Source organism: Arachis ipaensis, chromosome B10 (genome assembly GCF_059453495.1).
Source record: "Arachis ipaensis isolate K30076 ecotype BB chromosome B10, ASM5945349v1, whole genome shotgun sequence".
NCBI classification, from domain to species: Eukaryota; Viridiplantae; Streptophyta; class Magnoliopsida; order Fabales; family Fabaceae; genus Arachis; species Arachis ipaensis.
Window position 1 is genome coordinate 144,825,284 of NC_142435.1, and position 26,191 is coordinate 144,851,474.

The window sequence follows — 26,191 nt, forward strand, 5'->3', positions numbered from 1 at the left end:
ATTTTATTTCATACGTAAAAAAAAAGCTAACAAAATATTTAATTACGAGACTTCTTTAAAATATTAATGAGCTATCAATTCGAATTCCATACAACACTTTTCTGTCCATTCTTTTTTGTGACTATTTTCTGTCCATTTTTAATAGCTCATGAATATTTTTTAATAAATTTTTTTAATTTTTTTTAAATTATAATACAAAAAATATTTTATCCTATGCAAAACAATTTTAAAAAAATGGCTTAAAAAATGTTAGGAGTACTATAAAAATTTGTAATGTTATAATAACTTAGGTAAATACATGCATGTACTCAAATTTTAAATAAAATATTCTACATAGTCAATAATAATTTAGAAATGAAAGAAAATATTTTATTCCATACAAAATAATTAAAAAATATATTTTATTTTATACAAAATAATTTTAAAAAATGGCTTAAAAGATGTTATGAGTACTATAAAAGTTTGTAATATTCTAGTGATTTAGGTAAATACATGATAAAAATATTTTTTCTTTAATTTCTAAATTATTAGTGACTATGTGGAGTATTTCTTTAATGTCCTAAGTCATTAGGACATTACAAATTTTTATAGTACTTTTAACATCTTTTAAGCCATTTTTTAAATTATTTTACATAGAATAAAATATTTTTTTGTGGTATTATTTAAATAAATTTATTAAAAAAATATTCATGATAATTTTTTAATAAAATTATTTAAATTATATGGTGAGATATTACATGATTCGAATTACGCATAGGAAAGTTCGAATCACTCTGATTCAAATTATATGGTGAGCAATTCGAATTCTATACAATACTCTTCTGCTCATTCTTGATAGCTCATGAATATTTTATTCTATGCAAAATAATTTTAAAAAAAATATTTTTTAATAAATTTATTTAAATTATACCACAAAAAAATATTTTATTCTATGCAAAATAATTTAAAAAATGTTAGAAGTACTATAAAAATTTATAATATCCTAATGACTTAGGACATTAAAGAAATACTCCACATAGTCACTAATAATTTAGAAATTAAAGAAAAAATATTTTTATCATGTATTTACCTAAATCACTAGAATATTACAAACTTTTATAGTACTCATAACATCTTTTAAGCCATTTTTTAAAATTATTTTGTATAGAATAAAATATATTTTTTAATTATTTTGTATGGAATAAAATATTTTCTTTCATTTCTAAATTATTATTGACTATGTAGAATATTTTATTTAAAATTTGAGTACATGCATGTATTTACCTAAGTTATTATAGCATTACAAATTTTTATAGTACTCCTAACATTTTTTAAGCCATTTTTTTAAAATTATTTTGCATAGGATAAAATATTTTTTGTAATATAATTTAAAAAAAATTATTAAAAAGACTTTATTAAAAATATTCATGAGCTATTAAAAATGGACAGAAAAGTATTGTATGGAATTCGAATTGATAACTCATTAATATTTTAAAGAAGTCTCGTAATTCAATATTTTGTTAGCTTTTTTTTAACGTATGAAATAAAATATATTTTTTTATTTTTAAATTATTAATTTTTTTAATAAAATTTTTAATAAAATTTTTTTAATAAATTATTAATTTTTTAACAGCACAATTCGAATTATACCATGAATTACTGTGTGTAATTCGAACCAAGCTGGTTCGAATTAGTGTGTGCGTGTGTTTGTGTATAATTCGAACCAAGCTGGTTCGAATTATGTAGAAATGGAGTTCGAACTAAGCTGGTTCGAATTATATATAAATGTATATTGGTGGATTCATGAAGCAATTTTTGTTTTGGCTTATTCACGTAAATTATTTTCTTCCTTGGCTTATTTCTGTTTTTTACCCTAAAGAAAATAAGAGAAAAAGTTGATTTTTTTATATTGTTTGGATAAAGAAAAAATAGATAAAAAAAAGAAAAAAATCATAACTAAGTAAAATTACATTAATATTCTTCATTTTTCTTTTACTTTTTTTAACACTATGGATAAATTAGTAATTTGACTTTCATTTTAAAGTTAGAATATATACCTATTTTGGTCCTCAAAGAATTTCAAACTGGACGCTTTAATCTCTAACTAAAATTAATTATTTGATTGGTCCCTAACAATTAATTCTGTCAGTCACTTAGATCCTTTACTCCGTTAACTCTAACGGAGGACAAAATAGTCCATGACAACTCTAACAGGGGACAAAATGGTCATTGACAACTCTAACAAGGGACAAAATGATCCCTGACCCCTCTATTCGAAAACGACACTGTTCTTTCCCAATTTTTATCATATCTCGCATAACCCTAACATTCATACTCTCATTCTTCACCTTCACAGTCTTCTTTTCCATCTTTTCCTTCCTTCTCTTTAACTCCAAGATTAAGCTATGGTGTAATTGTCACACGTATCGAACCTACCTCAATATGTTATGGACTACACACTTCCTAAATCTTTGTGACTGGTACATCCACCTCCTCTGCACTTCACCCACCAAAAGCATCAACTTCCACGTCTTCGATAACATCACCTCCAACCCCGACACGTCCACGACATCCTCAAGATTAAGTTCCATAACTACTCCAAGGGCACGCCTTTCTCCACTCTCAGACAAGCAATATAGATTGTTGGACATTAGGATATCATGAGAAGATTCTCCTTCGACATCATATGTGAATTGAAATAGACACTGAGTGCTTCATTCCTTCTTTTCCAAAGTCCAAGTTGGCAGACAGTTTCGACCTCGCATCCAAGCTATCAGTACAACGAGCAATGTTGCCGTTGCCGCTCATATGGAAACTGAAGTGATTACTGAACATTAGTTCGGAGAAGAAGCTGAAGAAAGCGATCGGAGTGGTGGACAATGTGGTCATAGAGATGATAGGGCAGAGGAAGAGGGAGATGGAAACGACGATGACGGGTCTTAACAAATCAGACTTGCTGTTTAGATTCATAGGATCCATCGAAGACGATAACTAGTCGAGAGACATAGGCATTAGTTTCCTGAGTATGAATTGGTTGAGAACAAGTTGAGGATTTTTTCTTGTGAACATTAAATTTATAGAGTATGCATTGTGTAGTTTGAAGTTACAGTGTTAGACTGCTAATGTTATGCGAGATATGATTGAAATTGGGAGAGAACATTGTCGTTTCCAAACAGAGGAGATCAGAGACCATTTTGTCCCCTGTTAGAGTTGTTAGGGACTATTTTGTTCTCCGTTAAAGTTAACGGTGTAAAGGACCTAAGTGACTGATGAAATTAATTGTTAGGAATCAACTAAGTAATTAATTTTAGTTAGAGACTAAAATGTCCAGTCTAAAATTTTTTGAGGACCAAAATGAGTATATACTCTTAAAGTTATCATCCATTTTCATGGCAAGTTTGAGAGGAAAACTTGGAGGTGGTCCCATGCAACTATTTTTCCTTTCCTTCCAATTTTCATTGTCATTCAATCAATGAAAAATGAACTTTTTCTTGCATTTTTCTTCTTTACATTTTCCTTCCTTGCATTTTCTATTAATCCAAACAGTGCATAAATAATAAATTTTAAATTTTTAAAAATAATTTATTTTTATACTTTTTAAATTAAATATTAATTTTTAATAAATTAAATACCACCTTTTACCTGTCATACCAAATTAGCAATCGGCAAATTCTTTGATGCCTATAATTTTAGTGTCGAATTTGTCGAACTTGTTTTTTATGGTAAGTTTTAAATATTAAAAAAATTATTTATTTTTAAATTTTTTAATTTAAATCCTAACTTTTATCCTTTTTTTAATAAATTAGGTAATTATATATAGACATCATAGAATACACTATAACAATCACCTAATGAATTATCTTCTTAATGATCAAAAGTGTTGCCATATATATATATATATAAATGCAGTGAGGATGTACTTTAGATTATTATAATATGAAAAAAATAAAATAATATTTTATTCTCTAATATTTTAATTAAATTTTAGTTTAGTCTTTAATATTTTAAATGTCTTATTAAAATTGAATGCTATTAATTTTTTAATATGCAACTTGTTTGTATCAAATTTAATAGTGAGATAATAATAAACTCGTGAAACCTTTTTAGAATTAAAATATAACGTTGAAAAATTTTTGAAACTAAAATAAAATATTTAAAATATTACGAATCAAATTAAAATTCGATCCACTAAAATAATACTTTATCCTATAAAAAAACTGATATGAGCTTATCTGAGCTTTGCATCCAGTATCCACTAGTGGATGGCAATTCTCAACCTGATTTCTAAACAGTGGATTTCAAGGAACAATGAGTTTTTATGAAGAAGCCAAGTTCTCTTCAAGAATGTTGTAATTATGACCAATTTTCTCTAGAAAGAATTTCTTTCAACTTCTTAGCCATTCTTTTCTTTTTCTTTCTTTCTTTTTTTTTTATCAATTTTTAGTTTTATTTTTTAATATTAATTCTCTTGCAAATTTAAACTTCAGAAAATTTCTTTTGTGAAAAATAAAATTAAGTGAAGTATATTTATTAAAAATATTTACATTGTACATATTTTTTATTAAAAAATAATCTTCACTCTTTATTGTAACATTACTGTTCAAGTTTACCAAAGAAGTCCTTCTCTGTTAAAAATATACATATATTACTGGAAACATTTCTAATGCACCAAGAATACGTTTTAACCGTTGAGTTGATCTAAATTATAAAATATATATATAATATATATATTAATTGAAATCAAGTACTCCACGGTGCACTTGAAATGTTTCCTATATTACTTAGTTGTGAAATACGTGTAAACGTTGAACTGTTTGTTGGTATGATGAAGCTGACACAACATAATTAAGCAGAGTCCACTCGCAAAGGAAGAAACTTTGCCATGCTTCTTTTGTGAAGAAACAAGGGACCATTGAAGCAACTACTTCTCTGTGCTCTCTGCCTTGACCCTACTCCTATTATGCTTCTTTGAAAATGAAAGGGATGTTCTAAAGAAGCATGCACACAAAAGTTAAATCAAACAATTAATGAGTATTCAATTCATACAGCTAAGGAATCTCATGATATTACTGGACTCGTTTAAAGACATCATGAAAGGGATGTTCTGTCATTTGTTGTTCTCTACTAACAAAATGACCATGAACAATGCTGGAAAAATATGATGTTTTAAAGCAACTCACTGAATTGGCAAGAGTTTATTGAAAAGTGGCAAGGGTACACAAGGGACAAACCCAAAAAACACTAACTCTTTTTTTTTTTTTAGTAGAGTAGTTCCTCTAGTCTTTTAAGTACAATCAGTGCTCTACTTTCATCTGTACAACTTACAAGCTTCTAACTCCCAGCACCACCAACCACTGACCAGAGTTAGAAATAGCATTGAGGAAAAAGGGTTTGTTTTTTATTGCACAACTCTGGACAGAAAGATGCTGCATATAATAGCTTCAGCAGCAAGCATCAAACTTTTAGGCATGAAGGATCCATCTTTTTTGCAGTCAAGATCAACACTATCATCTTCTGATGGTGTTTTTTCCTCATGAGTCATGCATTCAAATCCCCTAAAGATTTATGGCCAATGATGGCAAGAAAAAAATAATAAAGACCATGTATTAATTCGTGTCAAGCTTTGTGAAATGTGCGAGAAGAAGCTCCGTGCAGAAGCCTGACGAACCCCAGGAAACTAAGCTTCCCATCCGAGTGTCTTATCCAATCTTGGAGTACAACATGGACGGGTACTGATGGACTAAGCCCAAGTTCCTGGAACAAATCAAATTACAAAGTTTGGTATTAGTACCATTATGCATCTTGTAGATAACTTGCTGATCAAGAATATGATCAGAGGTATCTAACTCATGAAAAAATTCGAAAGAGTTAACAGGAAAAGCAAGGGAAAAAATCATCACAAGGACTTGTAGAGCGGAACAATTATAACCAGCAATTTGAAATCCAATTGTTTTATAAATCACTCTTGGGAATCATTAACATTGCCAGGATCAAGAGATATTGGTAAATGATGACAATTGATATTGCACAAATGGAATAATACCGAGGCTAGCTCTTCAATCATGATTGGCCTATTTCCATCCTTTTCGAACAGCTCATAGGCACGCCTTGCATGGTGTTCCCAGGTCTCCATTCCCTCTAGCTGATGCACACTTATAGCAGCAGCACAAAATTCCTCGAAATCTAATTTCCGATATTGGATTGAACTAACCTGAGAGATGATCAGTAACAATTCAGTCTCTGGTAAAGCAGAATCAAAAATCAGTATGAGGAGCTACAATTCTTCATAGACTTACCATGCTCACGTAATCTAAGACCCGAGAATCCTTTGAGGCATCAGTGGCACACCTTAAAACACCCTGCAAATATAAATGTTAGTGGCAGTGAAAGTTACTTGGAAAAGCAGGGCAAAACCTTATATAATACATGCTCACCGTCTTGAAATTCTGCATAGAAATTGTCCCATTTTTGTTTGGTCCTAACTGAGTAAATTGTTCTCTGAGATAAGCTAGCTGCACTAATGTTAATGTCTTTGCAAGGGCCTGGAAAAATGACAAAACTTTAATCATGATATGCATGTCTTCAAAAGGAATTGCTGAAGGTTATATCGATAAACTTGAATATTGCTTTTTCAAATAGTAAAAGAAAATTTATTAGATGAGACAAGAATAGTACAAGAGAATAATGATGATGATATGCACTAATGCACATAAAGAAAGCTCTACTACTTCTAAATTAGCTAGATTAGATTTCTAAGATTCTCTCCATTTCATCATTACCTTAATTAATCTCAAATCAAGTTTACAGCACATTTAACAATGAAAGTAGGTAATCACCAGGTAAAGAAATCCAAACTCCACAATGAGATATAACAATGAATGAGAAAAACAAAAGCAACACTGAGTGATTGTACACATTACATACCCCTAACGCCGATTTACGTAAAGATGATGAGCATATATAAGCTTTAACTTGCTTGGGGATTATCATGTCAATAGGTATCTTCAAATCATCGCAATGATTCGCCAGCCACGGATGACCTAAGCATAAAATCAAGCTATAAGAAAGAGAATTCACAACACTATAGGGGAATAAATTAAATACCAAATCCGCCATCCAGAGTGAATAGAAAACATACTGAGTGCCTGAGCTGCAGTTAGTCTTTTACGATAATCCTTGTTCAACAGCCTCTTTACAAAATCTATTGCATCAGCGGATAAAGAAGGCCAAGGAGCTTCATCAAAACTTGGATCTGCCTTCAGGACAGCTCGAAATATGCCAGATTCCGTCCGTGCCCAAAACGGTCGACTTCCACATAAAAGAATATAGGCAATTACACCAATGCTCCACATATCTGCTTCTGTCCCGTAAGATCTATGCAAAACTTCAGGAGCTACATAATATGCGCTTCCAACAATATCATTCAACCTCTCATCTGCAAAAACTTCCACACTTAGTGCTGATTGCTTTATCTTTTGTTAATAAATCAGAATACATAGGAAAAAGGCAACTGGCCTGACCTGGCTTCACATAGTCGGAGAGTCCAAAATCAATCGCCTTCAGAGTGGAATTCTCTTCCTTAGAAGCAAAAAGAAAATTCTGTAGCAGAAAAATCAACCTTGATAATTAAAAAGGGAGGTACAACATGGCAAAATGAAAGAGCAAGAGAATAACAAGGCTTAATCATACCAATGAAAAGAAAATGGCACATGGATAACCAGCAAAGTTAACACAACTAAAAATCATCATTCTGTGACCTTGGTCACTAGTTAATCCCAACAAGCTAAAAATCAATTAGATATCAGTTAATCACCTCTGGCTTGAGATCACGGTGAACAACACCCTGCAGATGACAATAGGCTACAACACTCAATATCTGAATCATGACAACCCTGGCATCCTCTTCTGAGTACTTTCCACCTCTGTCGATCAGAATTTAATATAATATGGTTAACAGCAAGAGAAAAAATAAACAAACCAGAATGCCACTTCCTAGTTTCTTTCTGGTTTGTGGCACAAAAAAATGAAATTTGAAAAAATTGAGATTGTTTACCTGGAAAGAATCTTATCTAGCAGTTCGCCTCCTTTGCATAACCTGAACATCATGGGTTACAGTAGAATGTGAGCTCCAAATCAGTTGAGGGTTGATGCACATTTATGGAAGTTTTGCTTCCCTCATCACACTAGTTTATCTTGAGATTATAAAATTGTGAGCTTAATTCATAACAGAAGTTAAAGCAACAGGTAATATGAACTTACTCCATAACTATATAAACATTGTCATCATCTTCATAGGCTTCATAGAATTGTACCAGGTTTTTATGCCCGGTTAAAGCTCGCAATATCTTTACTTCTCTCCTCACATCCTCAATAGCAATTGCAGTTGTCATCTGCCATACATGACCCCATTTTCATAAGAACAAAGAGCAGACTATTGAATATCAACAACAAAGTCAGACAACTGATTAAACCATAACCGTTGCATGATACTGGAATGAAAACAAATCAAACTTCAAAAGAAAAATGATGTCATTAATTAATATAAGAAAAGTGCTAGAGTAGTCCACTAAAAATATACAATCATACATATCTAAAATTCAGAATTTTGCCTAGTAAAAATTAATCCTGGAAAATCTTCAGAGAGAACAGAAAGCATGAAATTTTCATAAACAGTATCCATCGGCCATCACAGAACAGCTACACCGACAAACTCTACAAAAACAAACCATGTTCCTCAAATATCAACATCCCATCAATAATGCAGTGTCGGTATACCACAAATCAGTTGAAAAAAAAAAAGGTTGCATCCTTCAGTACTTCCATAACAATATGCACAAGGTAACTCATCATCGTGTAACTAACACACAACTCAAATTATAAAATACAATAAACTTAGAAAAAGACAGTTAACAAAACTCTAAAAACATGAAACTCAAGAGAACCAACCAAAAACCAAAGCTTCAACAATAAAAATAAAAATAAAAATGAGACCTTTGCTTTTGGGATGACTTTGACAGCAACCTCATGGCCCTTGAAGGTTCCTTTTTTACCCTTGGCAGAGCAAGTGTACCCAAAATGGCCACGCCCCACTTCTTCCCCAAGCTCATAGTGAACCAAAAACTGCTTAGAGAACCCAAAGCTCTTGTCTAATCCAACCTCACACTCACTCCCTTCAGGAATTGATGCCTCATTGGGCTTCACAGAGCCATGCCTCCTTGCAAGCAAAGCCCTTATGTGCTTTGCCGGAGAAGGAGGAGGGAATGGCCTCTTGAAGATCCTCAAAGGTGTTGAACTCACACTTGAAGGATTTGAACCTGGTGCAGGTGAGTTCTTGAAGAAGCTTGGCAAAGGGCTTGGGCTGAAAAATGGGAACTTTGATGAGGGTTTTGTGGTTTGGGAACTTGGTGTTGGTGGTGGCAGTGAAACAACCACACCTTTCTCATCAATGAATGATGAAGGGTCTTCCCCTCTTCCTCCTACTCCTCTCTGTGAGGTTTCAATGGGTTTTCCATGGCAGAGTCCCATGAGGGGCTGAAAACCAGAAGCAAAATCCAAAATTGGTAGCTGAACAGTGAGAAAGTTTAGATTTTTTAGATCAGTTGGAGAAGAAAATGAACTACTTAGAGTGAGGAACCCAACAAAAAAATGAGAGCTTTTTCTGAAGCTGTTAAAACACCTGGAAGAAGAAAAAAAAAAGGTCTTTTCTTCCTTTCTGGGTTGATCAATGAAACCCAGAAAAGATCAGAAAACTTATCATTTCAATTGTAATAAAGATGAGAGAAATTTAAGAAGCTAGGGATATTATTGATAATGTAAAATCATGTGAAGGAAAAGGGAACAGAACAAGGCCTTCTTGTGAGTAAGTAAAGAATAATAGAGAGGAAACACCACCAAGAATTCACCTAAAGAACAAGCAATATCTGTGAGTAGAAGAGGCAAGGAATATGATGCTGCTAATAAGAGTAATAGTAGAAGCAGCTTATACCAAATAGAACTTGGTTAAAAATAACAAATAAAATTAGAGAAGAATGCAGAAGTGGCAAGGAAGAACCCCAAAAAAAAAGGGCAAAAAAAAAAGAAGGATGAAAAAAAGTGAGGCAAAGATGCTTAGCAGACTCTGCAAGAAAAAGAAAAAGAAGACTGAAAAAAAAAAATCCAATCTTTCTTTTGCTGCTTTATGTATTGTAAGCCTTCTTTTTTAAATTTTTAATTTAATTTTTTCTATGAACTTAGGAAGAGAAAAACACACTTTATTGGAGAGGGTAGTGTTGGTTTCTTCCTTCTAATAATAATAATAGTAGTTAGTGGGGTTAGTTTTGGATCCTTCCAGCCTGTCCTTATTGATCCCAAAAAACAAACCAAGATGAATACTGTATACATTTCATTTCATACTCAGAACTTTGTAATATGATATGTTAAGGAACTAATAATCTATTTATTTTATGTATTTAAGTTCTGAACTTTGACCTCACTTTGTAAAGCTATGAAAAATTGTCTTTTACTGCTTTTAAAAATTAAAATAAAAAATAATTATTAGTTTTTAATGGCAGATCTATTTTTTTGTTGATTACCAATAAAGAACAAATTAAAGCTGAATGCATATGTTTATTTGATGAGTTATTTTTTCATGTAGCAATTTTTTTTTCTCTATGATTATGTCGGAGACATATTGCAATCTTTATGAATATAAATTTTTTTATTTTAGGACATCAAGTTTTGTATTACTGTTACTACTACTAACATGCATGTAAGAAGTTGCAGATAGAATGTTCCAAGCAAAGAAATATAATAAACTTCATGTCAGAAAAAACCATGGACTACATTCCATATACCTGTAAACCAAGAACTGGATTTTATTTATTTATTTATTTTTTTGGTTTAAGAACTTTAAAAGGGGAAGCTTTCAAGGACTTACAATGATTACATAAATATATAATTTAGATTTAAAAAAAAAAGTGCCTAATAAGCTACCAATGATATACTCCTGTAATCACTTGTTAACAAAACTCCTATAGTTATTTGTCTATATATTTTGTCATATTTTTGTGTCTTTTATTTATATTGTCACCTCCGCGTTTAATCAAATAAACTAACCACAGAAACTAAAATGGGCATCTTATAAATTTAACTAAACCAAAAAAAAAAGGTTTTATAAATTTAATTTAAGAACAAAAAAATATTTTAATCCTATATATTCTATAATATACTTTGCATCATATTAATAATGTGCACAAATGATGCACTGTGTATTGTTGTATTTGTTTTTGAAAACAGGATAAGACAAGACACTGAAAACGAAATACAAATGATAGAAATATAAAATTTTGTGTTCTTATATCCTATTTAGTGATAAAGTAGAACAAATTATAAAAATCTAATTTATTCTTATTTTTTTTTCATTCAAAAAATTTGAGACGAAAAATATAATAATAAAAATATAATTATAAAAAGTTAATAAAAAAATAAAAATAAAAAATAAGTTGTATTTTTTGTTAGTATTTTTGTGTCTTTTTGGACACAAAATACACTAATTCAATATCTTTTGACACATTATCTCTATTTATGTCTTTTCTATCAAACATAATTTTGTGTATTTGTGTTTCTATTTCAATGTTATGTCTCTCTAAACAAAGCCAGTAGTTTTATTCATTCATTTGACATTTTGAAGCAGTGTTTGAAATGATAAATAAATGAATATAATTTTGAGTTTTGCACATTATATTGCTGGATGCAGGTGACCTAACTTCCACAAAAACACATACAATAACGTTGAATATTAAATCATATCATCGTCCAATAAGAGAAAATTTCAAGTTGCTTTAATTCTCTCACTGCATGTTTCCTTATCTCAAGCTCAACTTGTCAATCACTACTTTTCATATAATATAGTATATGTTTCGTTTAATTCTTTCGTATGCATCAAAATTCCCACCAAAATATAATTTGAAGAAAGGTTTATTATAAATTTAACCTTGCTAGATTATTAATTTGAACTTTGTAAATGAAGAACTAATTATATTATTAATCCCACATTAGTTTCTGGCTGTCAAAGGGGACAGTATCCGCTACATGAGCCGCATATTATTATTAGCAATTTATTAGCATTGTCAATACAATAAATCCGCCCTGTATATATTAATTAGCAGAATTAAATTAGTGCTTTTAACATGAATAATTATATATATTAAATTGAAAATAAATAAAAAATGTATTCTACTATTTTCTAACTAGAAAAACAAAAAAATTAAAATTTATTTTATTTAATATTTATTAATTATTATTTGGGTAAAGTATATTTTTTGTCCCTAAAATTTAACAAAAGTTTCAAAAATATCCCTAAGTTTTATTTTGTTTCGATTTTGTTCCATAAGTTTTTTATTTGCATCAAATATACTCCTGACGGCTAATATTTCAAAGAATTTAAGACCTATTCAACAATAATTTCATAAGAACAACCCCTCAACACAAGCAAATCAAGCACAATTTTCATACATTATTGTTAGATTGGCCTTAAACTTTTTGAAAATTTAGCCGTTGATGGTATATTTGATGCAAATAAAAAACTTTTGGAACAAAATTAAAATAAAATAAAACTTAAGGATATTTTTAAAAATTTTGCCAAACTTCAAAGACAAAAAATATATTTTACCCTTATTATTTTTAACATTTATCATAAAATTAATAAATATTAAATACAATAAATTTTTTTTTAATTACCAAATATTTCCGTTGTCTAACTATGGAAAAAACCCTATGACTTCAATAATGCAAGTAATTAAGTCAACATACATGTCCACTCAATTTATTTTGATTAATTGGATTTTTCATGCAACTATTAAATGTGTACTTCTTATGAGTATGGTTATAATAATTTCACCATATGTATGTCTACATGTGTCACATGCATTTGATTACTATTTGAAAATAGTAATCTTGCTACAAAGTTGGTGCACCTACTTTTTAAGCTCCTACATAAAGACTTCATAAGTATAAGCTGACAAGCTAGATAAGGAAAAAGAATAGATAGTAGAAAGAAAATTAAATTTTCAATCATAAAACTATATAACTCAATTCCAATAATCCAATGTATGACTTAGATAATAAGCATTGCATTGCATGTCCTTGATGATGAGTAGTATCACTTTATTCTTCTTAACTACTATTCTAGTTTGTTAGGGGGTACTTTACCCTTAATATACCTTTTGAGTCCTTTATATCATGAATCTGATTCCCATATCATCGATTATAGTAATATTTAAAGAGAGTTTAGAAATGTTATTTTGAATAGTTTATAACTATATAAATTACATATTATTATTTAGTTCTAGAAATGAGACAAAAATATAAAGACAAGAAATAAATAATATGATCATTTTTTGTTTTATTGTTTTGTTTTTTCTCTGTCTTCTTTAAAAAAAATATATAAAAAATAATTTTTATTTTATAACACACTGGATTGTTTCTATTTTTTTTTATCTATAAACGTTTTATATATTTTTAATTAACACCCATTTTAAATATTCAATTGGTACAACTCAGAGGCTTAAGAATCAGGTAATGCATAACCTTATTTGACATACTTTATACGTGAGATATATAATTATTTATGTATATTTTTGTCTTTTAATTTAAATTTTTAGAATTAAGAATTTTATAATATAATTTAGAGTTTTTATAATTAAATTTAAAGTTTACTCCTTATTATTTCAAAAAAAAAATTTCATATCATTGAATAAAAAAAATTGTTGTTTATCTATAATCACACTTCCAATTCATACAAAAGTTTTTGTACAAAAAAATATACAAAATATATAACCATTCATATATTTTTAACTATCAACTTAATCTTTTATAGAATTAGTAATTTTATTATAGAAAAAAAATTCTAAACGGTTTTTAATAATTATTCCATAAGATAACAAATTTCCTAACAAAAAAATAAAAATATATTTTTTTATTTTTTATTTTCCTAAAACTGGTTAACTTTTCTATTGATATTTTTTCTTTGAGTTAACAAAATATGCCTACATATATAACACGTTAAATTGTTGATTTGTCTATTAAATACAAACTAAAATTGACTGATTTTTTTTTTGTTATTGAGAGTCTTATTATCTTTTGAGAGTAATTGTTAAGAGTCGTTTTAAACTTTTTTTTTCTATTTTTATTAACGTTTTCATATAAATTGACTAAATTTAGTGTGTAAGAATTGAAAAATATTAATAATTTTTTAAATCTCTTTACTGTTGCTTAAAAAAATTGTTAACATATTATATTATTATGATTATATTAAGTCTTAGGTATACTCAATTTAAATTAACCATTATAATTCATATAAATTTCTTATTATTAAAAGAAATACATATTCTATTTTATAATAGGTAATAAAAAAATTGATGCAATATTTTATTTATATATAAAAAAATGAAAATATTTATATCAACTAAATAAGTAGATATAACATCAAAGATTTAAAGTTTAACATTTTAGAATAACTAGTAACAAATAGATAACATTAATAACAACAATTAGCAATATCATTCTTATTAATGTGTATATCTTTTATTCAATTTTATAAGCAAAAAAAAAACTAATATTTATCAGTTTTTATATATAGTAAATTTGGCCAATGTATATAAAAAAATAACAAAAAAAATCTTAAACAGCTTGATAGTTATCCAAAAAAAGGGCTTCCAACAAAAAATTTGTCAATCTTAACTGATGCTTAATGAATAGATCAACTAATTAACATGTTACATAAATATGCTTTGTTAATTCAAAAAAAAATTAACAAAAAAAATAACCAATCTTACACAATTAAAAATAAAAAACTAAAAAATACATTTTTTTATTGAGACTTCACAATCTTTCAAAAAAACTTATCGGAATGAATATTCACCCTTTATTATAAGATGGCTATATATCCAAATACATTAATTAAACAAGCTTCGATGATGATGGCATTTAAACACCAATATCTTATATAAGCATGACTTATTTTGTAGGGCAGCTTTTCGGGTATATATCAAGCATCAAATGCACTTTTGTTTTTGTATGGTAGGATCTATATATGTGAATGGCCCTAAGCTTTTATGACATTTAAATTCTGTGTTCGCCATTTCTTCCAGCCATTACAAATAATACACAAAAAGAAACTCCATTTATCTTAATAAAGTTAAGGAGAATAGTATATATTCCTTGAGCACCAAGCTTTTACTATATGCTCTTTCTTTTCTTTTTTCCATTACTTAATTTGATATAACAAAAAAAAAAAACAAAATCTTTCAGTTATTATTACATATTATTTCTTTTTTCCGTTCGAAGAAAACGAAAAGTCTAAGGTTTGAAAATTTGGGCCTCGGTTAAGGAGATGTTGATTTTAATTATACAATACTATTATTATTATATTAACATATGCACTATGAAATTGGGATATGTATTTTAAGAATAATAAATTAAAATATTTCTGTCCAGTGAGGCTTAGCTTGGTGATAGCAAATTAATATTGCATCATTATTATTCAGTCAGGTTGTCATTTTGCAACCAACACATGATTGCTTTTGATTTAATTTGTATGGTAGTTAAGTCACCCTCAATAGATAATATAATAATGAGAAGCTTCTATATATATTTTTTGGTTCACAATGATATTCTTTAATTCGACATGCTAAGAATAAATTTGTTATCAATTTAGACTCTATTTAAAAAATTGTCATTAGTTAATAAATTATTATATATATAAAATAAAATTTAAACTTTTAACATTTATTTAAACAGACAAATATATTGATTAGTGATTACTAAATCAATTTAAATTAGTCAAAAACTTCTATATGTTAATACACCAAATCACACGAAGTAATTATTATTTTTCAAAAAAAGAATTTGAGAATGAAAATTTTATACCAACAATATTAAAAAAAAAAAATAGCCAGAATTTATATTATTTAATATTTATTAATTATTGTAATAACTAATAAATATTAAATAAAATAAATTATAACTGTTTTTAATTAATTTTTTTGTTACTAAATATTTCTGATTATTAATTAGTTAATCATGGAATTATGGAATGGCTCAAGAAGAATGACAAGGTACTATTACATTGTCAGAGATATGTCTCAATTATTCCTTAATTTATTTAATGAATGAATGAATGAATAAAGTATATTTGTGTATAAATGTCTCCAATGAAGTGAATGCTCCAATAGAAACTTTCATAAAACCAGGCAATGATGTATATTGCGAATTTAATAACTTTGATGCTCCAATTTCGATATGTTTAGCTTTGACCATCTTCCTTTTTACATGGTGTACTATATTATATCAAAGTTTTAAAATAATTTCTATCACGTATATGATATGATATTCAGAACATATATTTTTAAAATGAATTAAATAATATAATATATATAATAAATAATTTATATATGTTTGAAGTATGTTATATTATTACATAAAAGGTGATATATTTTTTTTCCAAAAAAAAAATAAGTATTTTAAAAAATTGAATGGTATTAAGGAAATAGTTTTTTTATTTAAGTAGACTTCTTTTAATATTATTGACTACATTGCATTGCAAGATAAATTGATATGGAAATTTTATAAAGATGATATATATTTTATTAATTTTTTCTGCAAATGTTGTAGGCAAAAATTTTGATAAGAGATATAACTACTAATAATTACAGTTTTACTAAAAAAATTTGAAAATAATATATTTTTTTTCGAATTGAACTATTTTTCTGATTTGCTTTAGTTGAACGGATTAATACTAAAATTAAGAACAAATTGAGGAAATTAGAAATTATTAAACAAACTGATATTATATGTATTTTCTGTACAAAAAAAGTTGAAATGATATAATATACATTTGTTAATTATTTGATAGATATAGTATATTTGAATAGTTGATGTGGGATAATATTAGACTACATACACCAAGAATTATAAAACAATACTTTGAGAATAAAAAAAAAGTACTCAGTAAATAATTGATTGATTTTTTCTCTAATATTTAGAATATTTTGTTAAACATGAATAATGATAGTGTGTTCCATAACAAAACAACAGAGACTACAAACACTATTAACAGGACTTTCAACAAATATAAAAAATGGAACTATATATAGTGAATTCCTATTATTGTTAATGATAATATAGGAGTTTTAACATAAAAATAGTATTTTGTTGTTTAGTTTCATATTTTATTTAATTATATGATCCATCTTATTGTATGTGTTTGGTTATTTTCTTTTATTTTTTTTGAAAAAAAAAATTCCTACTAATTGTTCATACTCTGACTAATAGAACAAAAGCTAGGTCCAATAACGTAAAAGGCCCATAAAAAAAGTAGGCTTCACAATAAACCCGACCTCTTTAAAGAGGTCAGACAATGACGTGGAGGTCCAGCTTTACTTCACCTAACGAGTAACTACCTCTTTAAATCTTTCTTATTATCTCTACCTCATTCTAACAAACTCCCAAGATAAAGAGAATATTTATCTATCAGAAAAAATAGAATTACTCTAACAAAGATAGTTATCTACTCTATATAAATATACTGGAACCCAGGTATAACTCACGTTATAATCTACTAAAAATTTGTCTAAAATCCTTGTTAACTTAAGTATTGGAGTCTCTTGCAAGTACCACCCCCACCTATTCACGAAGAACTCAGCCGGTATCTCGGTATATCAAGTCGGATGCTGCCACACAAAAAAATCTGAACCTCACGTTCAGGCCTAAATCAACATTTTAGGTAATCCCAGAACACTAATGAATCCAAATAATTTTACAATCCTAAAAATTAAATTAAAAATCATGCAAACTCTTATCTGATCTCCTAGCTAATTCATATCACATAAATATGACTCTCAATTATTATTTAAATAAACTTGATCATAGATTGCTATACTTACTACTATTGAGGTGTATTATACATCCCTCCCTGTCATTATATGCTCCACTCCATGAGATACACTAAACATGTGATGTTAATTCTGTGGTACAATCAATCTACTCACCATTATTTATTCATATTGCATGATTGACCAATTGAGAGTGTAATTATTGCACCGCACAACAGTCTCATTAAAAAAAAAAAGAAAAAAAAAAGCAAATGCTTTTGGATATGTTCCTCTCTCCCTTTCTGGTTCTCAAATCTAAATCAAAGTTTGACTACCTTTCTTTGAGGACAAAACAAACAAACCAAGCTTGTGGAGACATATATTTACCCACCACGTCACATTCAAATACACTTTGTGGCCTTCATCTAATTCTAACTATAAATAACAATAATAATAATTTAATTTTCATGCAGTATAGAATAATTTTAGATGTGGATTAAATTACGTAATAATATTACATAAATAAAAATAATTCTTTTTTTTTATATATTGATGGTATAAATAATTATTTAAAAAATAAATATAATTGTACGAATGTATAAAATATTTTACACTATTAATATATTAAAATTAGACTATAATAATAATAATGGTATCATATAATTGTGTTACATGTCAGAACAAATATGAATGAAATGAAATAATATATATATATATATCTTGAAAAGTTAGATATTCTCTGAACCAAGTGTGAGAATTTAATTGAGAATATATATTGCATTTGGGAAACTCTTTCCTGGCCACTAGATTTAACAAAAGCTGAAAAATACTCCAATAATTATTGGCCCTTTTACCTCATAGTGGATGCTTTTATTTATTAGTAATTTTTTAAAAGGTGGAAAAAAATTCTTATTCTTTGATGCTTTCCGATCTTCCTACATTGTTCTCCAGTTTTTTTTTTTTTTTTTTCCTTCATTCGATTTGGTGGTAATAGAATAAAGCTTGTGTTTGTAAAAGTGGGGAGAAGAAGGAGAATAAAAAAGGGAATATTTTTCTTTACATAGAGCATAGATATCCAAATTGATAGGTAATGACTAATCTAAAAGATTTAAATGGTCAATACAAAAAATAAATGTTTTTTTTTTTCAAATGTTTAGATATTTATTTAGATAATTACATTTCGAACACTTAAAACTTAATTTGAATATTGACACAAAAAGAAGGAACTTAATTTGAATATGCAAATAATGTCATTATTAGTGTTAAAAAGATTAATTTATTGCACAATAAATTTATTCTTATTTTCATATTTGAAAGCATTAAATAGTCTTATTATTTTTAATACAATCATCAAATGTGTCCCTTTCAATTTATATTACAAAATAATTAATATTTAACTATTTATCTCCAAATATGATTAAAGACTGAGCCACTTTAAAATATTTATAGTAGAAAAGTTATTTATTTTAACATTATGTTTATTAATAAAATAATATATACTTTCATTATCACTGACCGTACTAATGATTTTTTAATATGCATTTATTTATTTATTAAAGAATATATCAATCTTTAAAATCATCATTACTGTATAAACTGGACAAAATAGGGATAAGTATTGTTTTTATCCCTAACGTTGGGAGTCATAATCGAAACAATTCTCATTGTAATTGTCGATTTAAAATCATTCTTAATGTTTTTTTTTTCGTATTAAAATCGTCCTTTTTAATAAAATTTTTAATTTTATTCATAAAATATCCCCTACTTAAAAAAATTATAAATTAAAAAAAAAAGAACGCGTTTTGGGGAGGGAGAAAGAAACGCGTTTTGGTGGGAGGGGGGAGCCGAAAGGAAACGCGAAGGGGGGATGGGAGGGAGAGGGAGAGGGGAAAGGGAAGGGGAAGGGGAAGGGGAGGAGGGGGATGGCGCCGGCGAAGCTTGGAGCTGCCGTTGCCGTCGCCGAAAGAAAGAAGAAAGGAGAGGGGCTGCGACGGGGGAGAAGAGAAGAGGGGAAAGAGAGAGGGAGCGCCGGTGGGGGGAGGACCGTTCATGCATGCTTCTGCCGCCGTGGAGTGCATCGCCGGGAAAAGGAGCCCGACGCGAGGAGGGCGGCGCGCGAAGGAAAGAGAGAGGGATCTGAGGCTGAGCTGGTCCGCGCACGCTCCGTCGCCGGTCCGCGGGTGATGGGTGGTCGAGGAGAGAGAGGGATTCGAGGGTGGAGTGCGTCGCAGGTCCTCGCACGCTCCGTCGCCGCCGCTGGTGATGGGTGGCCAAGCACCGGTGGTTCTGTATATGCTTCTTCTTCTGCTTCGCTTTTGCATCTGCTTCTTCTTCTTCTGCATCTGCTTTTGCTTGAATTTCTGCTTCTGCTTCTGTGACTGCATCTGCCTCTGCTTCTGCTTCCGATTTTGATTTACTATTTTTTATTTTATTTTTATCTTTCGTTGATTTAGTTATTGAATTTGTTGAATTTGTGTTGATTTGTTGAATTTCTGATTTCTTGATTTGTTGAATTTGTGTTCATTTCATTAATGATGTTATTTTTGGTGGTGGTGGTGGTATTGGTGTTGGTGTTGGTGTTAGTGGTGGTGTTGATGGTGGTGCTGGTGGTGGAGGTAAAAGTGCTGGTAGTGGTGATGATAGTGGTGAGAGTATTTATGTCTAAAAAATAAAAAGGACGATTTTAATAAGGAAAAAACATTAAGTATGATTTTAAATCGACAATTACGATGGAGACGATTTCGATTCTGACACCAACGTTAAGGACCAAAACAATACTCATCCCGACAAAATATATTATTAAAAGAGTAAACTACCATTTCTATCCATAAAAGTTGAAAACCCTGATATATCTACCCATAAAAGATAAAAATTACCATTTGTACCCATAAAAATTGACTTTCGCAAACAAAATTACCAAACCTTAAATAATTACATAAAATTTCCAAACTACCATTGGTGAGTCTCATCTTCTTCATCTTCATCTAAACCGTGAACCAGCATTGCCGCAGCACCCTCCCCTTTATGCACACTCTCTCTCTTCTTTCTACTCTATCTTCTTTAATCGTTCCTCTCTCTTTCTCTCCTCCCTCTTCGCACTTTTCTCCTTCATATTCTTTTCCTATTGATGTTTCTCTCATCTATGTCGTTCTTCTCTCTCTTTTGTTTATTAATGGTGGTTCTTCCTTTTGCTGTCGCGAGCTCCATCTTCTCCTCCCCTCCTCTTTTTCTTCTTCTTCTTCGGGAGATTTTTGGCTTCAGGAAGTAGCAATTTTGAGTCCTCTATTTTCTGCAACCACAACTTCTTCAACGTTGAGTTCCTTCATTTTTCAAATGTCGTATCTTCGTCTTCTTCTCTCGGGGTCGCTGCTCTCTTCTCCTCCTAGCGATGCGTTTTCGTCATCTCCTCCCAGCATCGCCAAAATCGAATTAATGTTATGTGTTATTTACAACGAAAATAGTAATCTTGAATCTGAGAAATTGACAATTTTTTGTGAAGGTTCTAAGTAATTAGGGTTTTATTTTGAATTTATGCATGTTCTATTTTTCAATTTGATCTGAGTTTGTTCTTTTTTGTGATTTTGAAAAGGATAGTGACTGGGCTATGTTGATGTTCAAGAGGTGAGAGAGGAAAAGTGAGAGAGAGAGAGAGAGAGAGAGAAAGAGAGAGAGTAGAAAAGGAGATGATGCTACGGCAATGGTGGTTTAGATGCTGCAGATAGTGAGTGAGAGTGGTTGCGTGCGTGAGAAAAAAGAAAAGGGTAGTTTGAGAATTTTATGCAATTATTTAGAGTTTGAGTAATTTTGCTTAACTAGTATTCATATGCATGAACAATTTTTGTCAAGTCATATAGTTATCAACTAATTATATACCTAGTGTTTATATTTATTTGAATAATAATCCCCAAATATTGTTGACACATACTTATACATAACAAAAAATTGTAAAACTTAGGTAGCATTTGTTTTTGGAAATTAAAATTGAGATCAAAAGATTGAGATACTAAAATTAAAATTTTAGTTTTTTCAATACATTTAAAAAATAAAAATACAAATAATTAAAATTTTTAAAAATAGACTAAAATTTTAATAATATTTTTTTTAAAATATTCCTTTTTTCAATTAACAAGTACTTTTACTTATTTTAGTTTTTATATTTATCTTAAACTAAATAGTATATTGAGACATTAGTAGTACTAAGAAATTAGCATATTTTATGATTTGTAGCTATTAATTAGTCATCATTAGTATTTTTAATTATATGAGATTACATCCAATGATGTAGAATTATACACTCTTTTTTAATGGTTAATAGTACTGACTAAATTTTAATAAAAGTGCTGACACTGAAACTTTCTCTTGAAAAATAACATAATTCAGCTTCGTACACTTTATATCAAACATAATACAAATAATTTAATTTAATATGTGTTTCTCAATCTCTTTCGGTCTCTATTTTTCATTCTCAATTTTCCTTCTAAATGCAATTTTATAGAACTTATTTTCTAGACGTGCCAAGCAAATACAAATACATGTATACAATATAAATAGGTTTAGTTATTCTATTTGTTGGTGTTTCCTGAAGAGTCCGGGTTGCATCAAAGACGTCCAGAGACTTGCTGGGAGATTGACAGCTTTGTCCCGTTTCCTCGGCGCATCGGCGGCAAGGGCCATACCCTTCTTCAACTTAATGAGAAAGGGAATGACGTTCGAATGGACACCAGCGTGCGAAGAGGCATTCAACCACTTCAAGCAAATCTTGGCGGCACCACCAGTCCTCGGGAAACCCAGAGCCGGAGAACCGCTCTACCTCTATCTATCAGTAACCGAAGAAGCGCTTGCCGCGGTCCTCGTTACAGAAGAAGCAAGGACACAACAGCCCGTCTACTTCGTGAGCAGGGCACTCCAGGGACCAGAGCTGAGGTACAGTAAACTGGAAAGACTGGCGCTGGCGCTCCTAGTATCCTCCCGAAGGTTAAGACAATACTTCCAGAGTCATCGTATAGTCGTGAGGACAGATCAGGCGATTCGGCAAATACTACAAAAACCTGATTTGGCTGGTAGGATGATGACCTGGGCCATCGAGCTCTCACAATATGACCTACAGTATGAGCCGCGACACGCAATTAAGGCCCAAGCGATGGCAGACTTCTTGGTGGAAGTAACGAGCGACCCTCCCGAGGAAACGGGCACACGGTGGAGGCTTCATGTGGACGGAGCCTCCAACCAAACGTCCGGAGGAGCAGGGGTCATCTTGGAAAGCCCAGCAGGGGTCATCTATGAGCAATCGACCAAGTTCGAGTTCCCCGTGTCGAACAACCAAGCAGAATATGAGGCTCTCCTAGGCGGACTAGTGCTGGCTCGGGAAGTCGGGGCGACGAGGGTCGAAGTATGCAGCGACTCCCAAGTCGTCACCTCGCAGATAAACGGAAGCTACCAAGCCCGGGACCCCCTCCTCCAAAAGTACTTGGAAAAGGTTAAGCAAATGACAAGCCAGTTCCAGGAGGTCATTATCCAGCACGTTCCAAGAGAAAAGAACACACGAGCAGACCTTTTGTCGAAGCTTGCGAGCACAAAGCCAGGATCGGGTAACCGGTCGCTCATCCAGGGCATGGTGAAGGAACCAACGGTCGCCCTCCACCTGACGGAGTCGAGCCCCTCATGGCTGGACCCCATTACCAACTTCCTGGAACTCGGCAAGTTGCCTGAAGATGAGAAGGCGGCCAAAGCTTTAAGAAGGGAGGCGGCCAGATACGCAATCATACAGGGACAACTATTCAAAAAGGGACTCAGCCAGCCCCTATTGAAGTGTTTGCACCCCGACCAAACGGACTACGTGCTTAGAGAAGTCCACGAAGGGTGTTGCGGACATCACATCGGGGGCAAAGCCCTGGCAAGGAAGCTCATCCGAGCAGGATACTACTGGCCAACAATGATGAAGGACTCGAAGGAATTTGTCACAAAATGCACAAAGTGTCAACAAAACGCCAACTTCCACAAGGCACCAGCCTCCGAGCTAAGCTCGCTAACGACTACACGTCCTTTTTCACAATGGGGAGTCGACCTCCTGGGACCCTTCCCGGTCGGCCCAGGACAAGTCAAATACCTCATTGTAGCCATTGACTACTATACCAAATGGGTAGAGGCTGAACCACTAGCCACGATATCGTCCTCCAACTGCCGGAAGTTCATGTGGAGGCAGGTGATAACCCGTTTCGGCATCCCAGAGGTCGTCATCTCGGACAATGGGACCCAGTTCACCGACAAGAAGTTCATGGAATTCCTCTTTGGCCTGGGGATAAAGCAAAAGTTCTCCTCAGTAGAACACCCCCAAACAAACGGGCAGGTAGAGGCCGCAAACAAAGTCATCCTTCTTCGTCTAAAGAAGCGCCTGGACAGTAAGAAGGGAAACTGGGCCGACGAACTCCCCTCCGTCTTATGGTCCTACCGGACAACCGAGCAAAGCGCCACGGGGGAAACCCCCTTTCGCCTAACCTACGGGGTCGACGCGGTAATACCAGTCGAAATCGGCGAACCAAGCCCCCGACTACTCCTCGCGGGCATGAGCGAAGCGGTTGAGAAAGACTTGATCGAAGAAACAAGGGAGATGGCTCACCTAACAGAAACGGCGCTGAAACAAAGAATAGCCCTGCGTTACAACGCAAAAGTCCTCAAACGAGACTTCGAAGAAGGGGACCTCGTCCTGCGACGCAACGACATCGGCGTCCCGACCCCAGGAGAAGGCAAGCTGGCGGTAAATTGGGAAGGTCCCTACAGGGTAAGGGAGGTACTCGGCAAGGGCGCTTACAAACTCGAAAAACTTGACGGCAAGGAAATACCCAGAACATGGAACGCAAGTAACCTAAAGAGGTTCTACTCCTGACCCACCGGCTCACCGACCAGGGAACCTAGCCAGATAGTTAGTATTCGCCCCATCCACATGTTAATTCAACTTGTTTACTTACTTTGTCAAATACTTACCCAACTGACGAGTAATTTTCACTTGTTCAAATTTTTTACTTGTTAAAACTTTCTTACTTCATATCTGTTCCTCGTGACCAAAATATAAAACGGCACCCCGGGACTGATCACCCCGGGAGCCAGACGGCTCATAGGCCTCAACCAATTCGACGACTACGCGACCGAATCGGTCCGAACTGCTACCAAATGCGAAAACGGCAAGACGGGCACAAGATATAAGCCCGCCCAGAATAAACGGTAACACGAAAACGACAACACGACAAAATAATGAAACAAGCAAAAATCATAGCAATCAAACGACGATAACTTATAAAGCGTCAAAATACGGAACGGACAAGTAAAATTGTTCAAGGCAAACAAAACGACAAAGTATCAACAAGTTGTTCAACAACTGCATTACAAAATATCCTAAGTTATGAGACTTCACTTCCTCGGCATATCGACAATTTTCCCGTCCTGGATAGTCTTGAAAACACCAATTGACGACGTCTCGAAATCAGGAGCAGCAATCTTCAGCTGGGCCTTCAGGGCATCTTCGGTCATCAAGATGGCATTCTTCCCTTGCTCTTTGGCCACCTTAAGCTTCTTCTTAAGATCAACGGCCTCTGCCTTAGCGGCTTTCGCCTCCGAGATGGCCTGCTCCCGCTCCTTTTCCAAAGCGACAACTCGACCCTGAGCGGCGTTCAGTTGACCTTCCAATGTCATCTCACGCTCAAGAAGCCGAGCCACGGTCTCATCGGACGCCTTCAGCCTCTCCGCAACAAACGACGACTTCTCCTCAGCAGCATTAAGCTTTCCCCCCATCTCGGACAGCTGACCCTGGAGGAGCTCAACTTGAGCCTTAAAGTCATTATTCGCCTTAACAGAAGACTCAAGCTTCCTCCGAAGCGCCTCCATACCAGATAGCTCAAACTCGGCCTTCCGAGCTATCACGGCCCCACGAAGCAAGGTGCGATACATCCACCTCGCCTGCCCGGACAGCTCGGTTGCATGAAAATGCTCTTCTGTCCCGGGTATCAGCTGGGAGTCAATGAACTTGGAAGCATCAAAATTCCTCTCCATTACGGTTAGGACCCCCTCCGGGCTGGAAGACATCTTTCGTTTCTTAGGAGTGTGGATAAGCTCCACGTCGCTATCCGGATGAGGGGAGAGGGTCGCCTTCCCGTCAGCAGGACCCTCCTCATGGGCAGGGGAAGCCTGACCCCCTAAGCCCTGCTTTCCCGACGTCTCGGTATCCTGGGCAGGGGAAGCCTGACCCTCCTTTTCCCCTGACGGACCCTCCGACTTGCCGGCGTCCTTCTCTTCGGCATTCTCATCATCACTAGCCTCAAAAAAGGTCTTCATCAGATTCTCGAGACCGGTCACGGTGGCAGACATTTCCA

The 26,191-nt window shown here is 32.3% G+C and overlaps 1 protein-coding gene across 1 annotated transcript; it reads right to left on the minus strand.

Annotated features, from left to right (window-relative positions):
- Nucleotides 1-5,143: 5,143 nt before the first annotated feature.
- On the minus strand, nt 5,144-10,291 carry LOC107622881 (CDPK-related kinase 7). Its single transcript, XM_016324942.3, has 11 exons — nt 8,971-10,291; nt 8,239-8,369; nt 8,033-8,074; nt 7,793-7,901; nt 7,500-7,578; nt 7,118-7,414; nt 6,904-7,019; nt 6,414-6,521; nt 6,276-6,338; nt 6,023-6,190; nt 5,144-5,733 (listed from the first exon to the last, which is right to left on the minus strand). The coding sequence occupies exons 1-11, from the start codon at nt 9,502-9,504 to the stop codon at nt 5,596-5,598; spliced, it is 1,785 nt and encodes a 594-aa protein (XP_016180428.1). The 5' UTR covers nt 9,505-10,291; the 3' UTR covers nt 5,144-5,595.
- Nucleotides 10,292-26,191: the final 15,900 nt, after the last annotated feature.